The 9,713-nt window shown below is 32.4% G+C and overlaps 1 protein-coding gene across 2 annotated transcripts; it reads left to right on the top strand.

Annotated features, from left to right (window-relative positions):
- On the top strand, positions 260-2,886 carry LOC109717216 (protein FAR1-RELATED SEQUENCE 5-like). Of its 2 annotated transcripts, XM_020242887.1 has the most exons (3): positions 260-554; positions 705-2,662; positions 2,744-2,884. In XM_020242887.1, exons 1-2 carry the CDS (start codon positions 311-313, stop codon positions 2,594-2,596), a joined length of 2,136 nt encoding a protein of 711 aa, XP_020098476.1. In that variant the 5' UTR covers positions 260-310; the 3' UTR covers positions 2,597-2,662; positions 2,744-2,884. The 2 variants fall into 2 exon arrangements, with proteins under 2 accessions (XP_020098476.1, XP_020098475.1); XM_020242886.1 differs by having other exon boundaries at positions 260-2,662; positions 2,744-2,886.

The following is a 9,713-nucleotide window of genomic DNA, read 5'->3' as shown; positions in this document are numbered from 1 at the left end:
AGTGCTAGTACATTGAGTTATTTTGATTTGGCTTACATACTTGTTATTTTAATTGGACTTATTATTTAAAGATAGTTTATTCAATATTTTAATTAGTATATTGTTTATTCTGTTATAGTTAATATTAGTAGATTATATCTCATAGAGTCTTTTTGTTGCAAATTTGGATTCTTGGTATAGTATCTTAAGGTTACAAAATATTACTGTTTTGTTATATTTTATTTGCAATACTAAAATAAGATCGCTTGTCTCTATTTTGGTTGGCTTTCCCTCATTTTTAATTTATCATGAAATATTTTCATGTAGAAAAATGGATAATGCAGATGATTCTAATTCATACAATTCAGTTGATTTAGATGATCAAAGTGCTAAGGAACAAGATACAATGGTGGTAGACTACTTAGAAGTTGGAGTTGAACATGTACAAGTTAAAACATCAATAGCTAACTTAGAAGACGTAGGTTGCTCACTATTTGAAAATTGCCAACATGACCAAGATGATTTAGTGCAGCACAGTAGAGGCCATGGATCATCCATTGAGGAGCCACATGTAGGTAAAAAGTTCAAAGATGTAGAAGAAGCATATACGTTTTATAATGTATATGCATACAAAAATGGTTTCAGTATAAGAAAAGCAAGCCACTACAAAGCAAGAAAGAAAGAAAATTTGGTCACAGCATTACAACTAACTTGTTCTAGAGCAGGTTATTTCAAACCGCGAGGTGGAGGTGAAGCAGGGAGTAAGGGTACACCGCAAAAAGAAATGCAATATACAAGGACGGGTTGCAAGGCACAAATGCGAGTTAAAATGATAGAAGATGGCAGGTGGACAATAACGACCTTTCATAAAGAGCATAATCACACTTTGATTGTTAGTCCTTCGAAGTCACGGTTCTTTCGATCGCATCGTTTTATAACACATGACCAAAAAGAGATGATTAGCTTGCTTAGTGAACAAAATATTTCGACTACTCAAATAATGTCATTTATGGCTGCGAGGGAAGGTGGAGCACATAATATTCATTTCATAAGGAAAGACCTAAGCAATCAAGTTTCTGAGAGCAATAGGAGGTTGATTGGTGTTGATGTGTCAACTACTATTAACTACTTTCGTGAGTTGCAAGCGAGAGATTCATTGTTCTTCTATGCTCTTGAGGTAGACGAGCAAAGTATGGCACGAAATTTGTTTTGGATTGATGGTAGATCAAGGATTGCATATCAAAATTTTGGCGATGTCGTTACTTTCGACACTACATATATGACCAACAAATATAGTAGGCCCTTCGCGCCTTTTATTGGAGTGAATCATCACAGACAATCAATTTTCTTTGGTTGTGCTCTTATTAGAGATGAAACCGCCAACACATTTTGTTGGCTATTTCAGACATGGCTAGAAGCAATGTTCGGTCAACATCCTAAAGCTATTATCACCGATCAGGACCCAGCCATGAGAAAAGCAATTCAGCAGGTTTTTCCAAACACTGTGCATAGATGTTGCCTATGGCATGTTATGCGAAAGGCAAAGGAACATTTTAGTTTACTCTATAGCACAAGAGAAGGCTTTAAAGACGATTTACTTTCATGTATTAACAATAGTATAACAGCTGAAGAATTCGAAATAGAATGGAGTACAATGGTTGAAAAATATGGATTGCAAGATAACAATCACATTCAAGTAATGTGGAATAATCGATATCAGTGGGCACCTGCATATTTTAGAGACACGTTTTTTTCCAATATGGGTATAACACAACGTAGTGAAAGTATCAATGCAGTTTCAAAGATTTGGGTAGACTGCCATACCTCTATATACAAGTTTGTTACTCAGTTCCACAAAATGCTTGAAAGCCGATATGACAAGGAAGACGAGGCAGATTTTAGAACGTGCGGCGGTGAAGCAAGTTTATGGTCATATTCTCCTATCGAAATCCAAGCTCGTGATGCATATACGAAAGCTAATTTTCTAGAATTCAAGACACAATTGAGACTAAGTACAAGATATGAATCATCAGAATTGGAGAAATATTCATTATATAAGGTAAGTACAATTGTTGACCCTATATTACCGTCTCGTTATGTGCAGTCTTATGAAGTTAGCGTGGATGTAGCAAGCAAAATGATAGTTTGTACTTGCAAATTGTTTAAATTTGCTGGCCTTTTGTGTTCTCATGTACTAAGGGTAATGCTTGACATCAAAATGCACTTAATTCCTTTGCATTATATTTTAAAAAGATGGACTAAAGATGCGAAAAAAGGGTCATCTAGTATTCAATTAGTGAAACGTGTTGCCATGGGTGATGATCCACATGCAAAAGCTTTAAGAGTCCAAGCACTCACTCAAAAAGCTCAAAAGATTATATTTGAAGGTGCACAAAGTTTTGGGTCATTTGAGTTAGCATGTGAAAAAGCCGATAAGCTTGTTGATGAGATAATCTCATATAATCAAGCCTCAAAAGGATCACAAGATGACGAAGTTGAAGCGCATCTTCCTATTCCACAAATTGATGGACTTGATCTCATGGTGAAAGACCCTCCATCATCACAATGTAAAGGAAAAAGAAAGCCACAAAGATTCAAGCCCCCTGCCGAAAAGTGAGCAAAGAAATCTAGGACGTGTCAAAATTGTCACAAGCAGGGACATAATGTTCGAACTTGCAAGGAGGTACTTGGTCTTGTTTGATTCTAATATTATGGATGTTCCTAGTACTTAACTATTGTTCCTAAATAGTTTCTCCTTCTACAGGTTTTATCATTGGATATGAATATCAAAGCAGATGCTGACGAAAGCAACTAAGATAGGAGTTGCTAATGCCTTATTTTGGAGCAATTTCTATAAGGAGGCTGAAATTGATTTTGCTTTTGTTGTTGCTAAATAGGCAAGAGGTGTTGTTGTTTTCTTTTGCTGCTGTTGTTGCCTAATTGTTGTGCAAGAACAAATCATTATGCAGTTGGTGAATAGGATACAAACTAATAGTTGTTGGCCAAATTGACTATCTGTGCTATTTTGTTCAACTTGATGAGATAATCTCTTTTTTTGTTCAAAAACTCTAATCCTTTTGTATGCAATTTTGAGAAATCAATGATGAAAATGATATGGATTTTATCTTATGATTCCTTTACCTTTTAATTCTATTGACAAAGTACTTTTCAATTACCAAAGGGAAAAAAAATCATAGAGGAAATGCACACAACATGGAAAAAGAATATGCACTTTTTGGGTTAACATTTATGAAACCTTTACAACATGGAAAAAGAATCTGCTATTACTAATTGCTAAACTATACTAAATGAGACAAGAACTAAACTTCAACACTACACTTCAACACATATACAGTAAGTAGAGAATAAACTCCACTGGATTTCTGCAAAGATTAATCAGTTAAGCTTGTCATATTAAAGTATCATGAAATTACATTCAACTACTTAGTACTGTTGTTCATCCAAGTACATGACATCCATATTCCTACAAGTACATGTTGTCCTTCTTCATCAAATACTCTAGCTGAATCTCAATTTACATACACACCTTTGCATATAATATAGACAACAATACACACAACACAAACAAATATACCCTAATTTCCCATAAGCCATTTTTTATTTCGACTCTCATCTCTTTTATCTCATCCCTTGGCAATTGGATATTTGTATTGTTCAAAGAAGCATCTAGTGGTTGGACATTTGTATAGTTCGAAGAAACATCTGTTTGCGTCCCAATGGATGAACTTCCATAAGATATGGCATCAGAATATTCCATATTATTTGGTTCTGCTTAACACCACTTGAAGAATTGGCAATAGTTGCTTCTAAAGTTCACATCTGCTCTCTTTCCATAATTAGCACAACCATATAGAAGAGTCTGCCGGGATTTGCCGATGTACGAGATGCCTTAATCACTGCTTGTTTGCCACAGTAGCATAAAACTTTATGTGATTGTTCATTTTTTATACTCATTTCTCTTGACCAAAAAGATGACCTGCAATTCAAGATAAGTAATTTATTATTTTTCCACTTTGATGGCAGCTAATGTGAACATTATCATATATATAAAATAATTTTCTATACTAGAATTAGCTTGACAACTTCTATCACTGTAATTAATAAGCTTTAATATATGTAATAATTTGGATAATATTATAAAATTTCTAACCAAATAAGCTTTTACCCTAAAGAAATATAAAATGCCTACCCAAAGAAATATAAAATGTGCAAATATTTCTACCCAAATAAGCTTNATAATATCATTACTTTTTATTTATAAAACCCACTATCCTTTTTATTCTATCTTATCTAACCAAACGCTATTTTTTTTATTTCCAGAAATAACCTAATTTTCATTCAAACGCAAAATTAATCTAATCTCCGCTTGTACCTCAATTTATACCTATCTCTGGAATAGCCACTTTTTGCTTATCCGCAAACCAAACGATACCCTAGAAAATAAATTTCGTAATTTTTCGAAATCATAATAAAGTCCATCACATGGGTATAAAATAAACAGTCGAAATCGAACGACGTCCTAAAAATGGATGATCGGATCCTTTAATTTAAGATCGGAGTTATTGATCTTTATCTAGGTAGTGAATAGAATTTTCTATCAAAAATTCAACCGATTCTGATTCTTTTACACCGTTAAACTACCAAGTATCTCATACCGGCCATTAAAAATTATCAATTTTGTGACCTTTTGATTGTAAGGTAAATGATGTCAAAAAATTATAAAATTTGATTTCTAGAAGTTTTAAATGCTCTAGATAATGTTTAACGGAATGGATTGTCAATTCGGAAGCTCTATCATCGAAAACGACTTATGAGTATAAGGTTGATCGTCCTCATAAGAGTATAGTAGTCGGACTCGTATTTCTATTACCTATAAATCTACAATAATTGCACTACTTCACTAGCAGCTTTTACAACTACCCAACTGAAGTTGAATGATAATAATTTGAATATTTTTAATAAAAAATATAAAGAATTATTGAAATATTATAAACTGTGAACCTAATTAACGAGCCCTTAATTCTATTAGTTTATTCATCACATTATCAATCAACTAATATCTAATTATTTAACACCTTTTGTTGTGAAAGGTTCTTCTTTCACACATTAGCTTTACAAAATAATCTATTTGCTAATATGCTTCTTTACCTTTCCCTCGAGTCTCTTTCTTCTATTATTTTTCTGACCAACTTTAATCTAATTATTTTGATTATTTTGTCTCTAATTTTTTGTACAAATTTAGTCTTATTATATTATCTGAATTTTTTTCCGCTTGCATGTGATAATTATAAAAGAAATCAAGTAGATATCTTTTTAATATTTCTTTTATTTATGTAGCGTTCTAATTCTAATCACTTAATATGTCTATACAATTAGCTGTTTATTTACATTTATGTCGTTATTAAATAGTTAATTGCTAATAACCTCACATTTACCAATTTAAATCAGTAGAATTATTACCGACCGTCCCTAGAGCAAGTGACAAAAGGCTTGGCGGTTGGTACTCGAGACCCAAATTCGAATCATAATTGATTCACATTTCCAGCTAAGTTTATTTCTAAATGAAATAAAAGAAGCGGGTAGCGTGCTACCTATCTCTCAAAAAAAAAAAAAAAATAGTAGAATTAGTAACATACTCAGTGTAATTCCTATAAATGTATTTACCTTATATATATATATAGACCTAGGCTGGAATACTATCAATAGCACCAAACATTTTGTGCTACATTTTGTGCTATTAGGTTTACGGCCCTTGAATTAAAAAATGTACGGTTATGATGATGTAGACCCTCTAAGATTGAGTGAGTTGTTGGTTTAATAGTATAATCTAACGGGTGAAAATAGTTAAAGAGTTAAATCTAACGGCGGAAAACTTGATAGCACCAAATGCATGGTACTATTGATAGCATCCCAGTCGGACTATATATATATATATATATATATATATATATATATATATATAGAGAGNCTACCCAAAGAAATATAAAATGTGCAAATATTTCTACCCAAATAAGCTTTTACCCTAAGAAATATAAAATGCATACCCAAAAAAATACAAAATGTGCAAATGAACGTTTGAAAGATAATTTCAATCAAATCACAAAATCTTATTGCAATGAAACCCTAGATATAAATAGGGCACTGATGGAAACCCTAAGGTCTCATGTGCATGCTAGAGAGCAAGAGATCAAGGCATGGTTGGAAATCATAAAGTGGCATACACATTCCAGAGAGTGAACAAGCTAGAAAATGAGTGAGAGAAAGAGAGTGAGCAAGAGAAAGAAAGCGAGTGAGCGAATGAGACAATAAGAGTCGGCGAGAGCGAGACAATGAGTGAGCGAATAAGACAAAGAGAGCGAGCGAGAGAAGGACCTACCTGAGAAGAGGGTTTTCTCCTGTTCATGAAGAGGGATCAAAAGACTCTGTTGCTATCTTCTTTTCTTTTTGGATGGGGTAGACAACAGAGGAGTTGACGTCCGTTCGAATAAATGCCCCGTTAAGTCCCGCTTCTTCTCGCACTAATCTTGATGCGATCGTGCGGTAGAAAAAGTGGGAGTATCAACTAGCTGATACTTGTAAAAGTATCCCAGCTAAACTCTCTCTCTCTCTATATATATATATATATATATATATATATCCTTATAAAAACTACACATTTTAGGCTGGGCAATTGTTAGCCCATACACGACTTTCATCACTTAAACTCCGAAATATTTTTTTCAAATTCTATGGGAAGTAAACCATGCTGGGATATATCCGTAGTAAAATTTGATAACATTGTCATTTTTTTATTTTCTCAGACATAAATTTTATACAGTTAGATATATCCATAGGTGAATATTGTGTTCTTGTTAACAGTTAACATACAATACTCTCCAGCTAGATGAGAGATGACAACTCCTCCAGAAAATAAGAATAATAATAATAAAATTAAAAAAATAAAGAAGCAAAGAAAAAAGTTCTCTCTAAGTTTTTATATTTTTATTGTGAAACGGACGCTTCATATGCAAGGATTGCCAATAATCCATTATCTACTTGTTCAGTATAACCTTTCCTATGAATTTTCTTTTTCTACAATAATAAAAATATTGAAGTAAAAAATTCCAATGAGGGCGTAATTAAACTGTCACATTCCCATGAAAGAATTGATCTTCCCAATTATTTGTGTTAATTTAAATTGTTAAATACACTAATCCCTTTTTTCCAGTCAACTTAATTTGTTTAACATTATATGTTTTCTATTATCTGTTAGGTGCTAATACATCTTTCTTAATGTTTCTTGCATGCAGGCCTTTGTGCCTCTCCATGCTTGAGACTTTGGATTGAACTCTAGGAAATAGATTAGTGGGGTTATTAAAAAAAAAAAAAAAAAGGAAGAAAAATGCATGTGAACTATAAAATCTATTTGTATGCCAAAGTAGAATATTAATTAATTATAATGAACTTCTAAAGGATATATCCACCTTTATATGGTTTACACATTTTGTTGATTAATTGTGTGACCTTTTACAATCTCACTACAACAAAAACGGTCTATAACGATATTTTTAAATGTCGGTATAGGTCAAAAAAAATGCTGCTGGCTAAATTACCGACACTTTTGAAAAGTATTGCTATATGTGCATGGGGTCGCTAGGTATATAGTGACAGTTAAAGAGTGTCGCTATAACCTAAAAGAATACTGCTAATTTACCAATATTTATTTAAGCATTTAGCAATTGCCGGAACTCTACATCGTTGGCTGCGGTGGCGGAGGAGGACGAAAGGAAGGAATATTCGTTTAGGATTTCAATGGATTGAGTGAGAAGAGAAGGGGAGATGGTAATCGATTTTTCTTTTTGTTTTTTTCTTTTCTGTTTGTAATCGGACCAAATGGGCTGGGTGGGGTGGGTTGAGTAGAGTAATATTTTATTTTTGGTTGGATTGGACTTTATATTTAGACATTAGTAAATTTATTTTTAAGTTTTGGTATAAATGAGATACTTACACAAAAGTGTTTCAAAATATGTGTTTCTATAATCTAATTCTGTTGTACTGTCTTGATCAGTTGTCTACTGCATGCCCTCAGGGAGTCAAAAGCAATATCAGTGTGAGCTACTGAAGTAGCAGTTGGAAGAGGAGCACTTGCTCCACTCAACTCCATTATTGTTTGTGTACCTTTTTTATTATTATTATTAATAGATCAGGCAAGTAGCTACGCAAACACATCACTACGTACTTTGAATTCATTGTACTTTGCAGAAGCAGTGGATCACATTTTGAACATATTAGGGTTTACCTAACTCCAAAAGGTCGTGATGGTACAGTACTCCTACTGTAGCACCATGTCAAATGAGTACTTCGGATAAATAATTGGGATCGATGATCGATCAAGATAAGGGTTTTGAGTGCCCAGGTTTGGTATGTATCTTCCAAAAGTGTGTGTGTGTATAGAATTAGACTGCTATACTATCTATAGTATAGAGCTCCGGTACTATAGTGTTTGTTTTCGATCTTAGGGCGTTCAAATCAACGATCCACACCGTTAAATATGATCTAGGGTATATGAATGTCTTAGAAATAAAATTTTAGTTTTTTTCGATATCGTTTACTTAGTAAATAAATTATATCAAAATGGACGGTGAAAATTGAATAATCTTTAAAATTTGAGTATAGGACTTTTAAATTCAAGATAAAAAATGTTAACCTTAATCTATATAGTTTAAAGTATTTTCTATCAAAATTTGAAGAAATTTAGATTCTTCTACACCGTTAAACTCCAAACTCGTCATAATAGCCATTGAAAATTGACAATTTTGAAATAGTTTGATCATAAAGTAAACTATGTCGAAAAAATATAAAATTTTATTTCTAGAAACTTTAAATACCCTAGATCAGTTTTAACGGTGTGGATCGTTGATTTGAACGCCCTAAGATCGAAAACAAACACTATAGTACCGGAGCTCGGTACTATAGATAGTATAGTAGCCTAATTCTATATATATATATATATATATATATATATATATATATATAGATATATATATGAGTTAGGCTACTATACTATCTATAGTACCGAGCTCCGGTACTATAGTGTTTGTTTTCGATCTTAGGGCGTTCAAATCAACGATCCACACCGTTAAATATGATCTAGGGTATATGAATTTCTTAGGAATAAAATTTTAGTTTTTTTCGATATCGTTTACTTAGTAAATAAATTATATCAAAATGGACGGTGGAAATTGAATAATCTTTAAAATTTGAGCATAGGACTTTTAAATTCAAGATCAAGAATGTTAACCTTAATCTATATAGTTTAAAGTATTTTCTATCAAAATTTGAAGAAATTTAGATTCTTCTACACCGTTAAACTCCAAACTTGTCATAATAGCCATTGAAAATTGACAATTTTGAAATAGTTTGATCATAAAGTAAACTATGTCGAAAAAATATAAAATTTTATTTTTAGAAACTTTAAATACTCTAGATCAGTTTTAACGGTGTGGATCATTGATTTGAACGCCCTAAGATCGAAAACCAACACTATAGTACCGGAGCTCGGTACTATAGATAATATAGTAGCCTAACTCTCTCTCTCTATATATATATATATGTATATATATGCTGGATAAAAGTAGTAAGAAACAAACTCCATTGATAACTTTGACTTCAAAATATTTTAAGCTAGTTAATTAGAGTTGGACTACTAATCCTAATTATTGCTTGGATTATAA

This window comes from Ananas comosus, linkage group 11, assembly GCF_001540865.1.
Source record: "Ananas comosus cultivar F153 linkage group 11, ASM154086v1, whole genome shotgun sequence".
Lineage (NCBI taxonomy): Eukaryota > Viridiplantae > Streptophyta > Magnoliopsida > Poales > Bromeliaceae > Ananas > Ananas comosus.
Note: the sequence above shows the minus strand (reverse complement) of the source record. Positions and strands in the feature narration are given on the sequence as shown.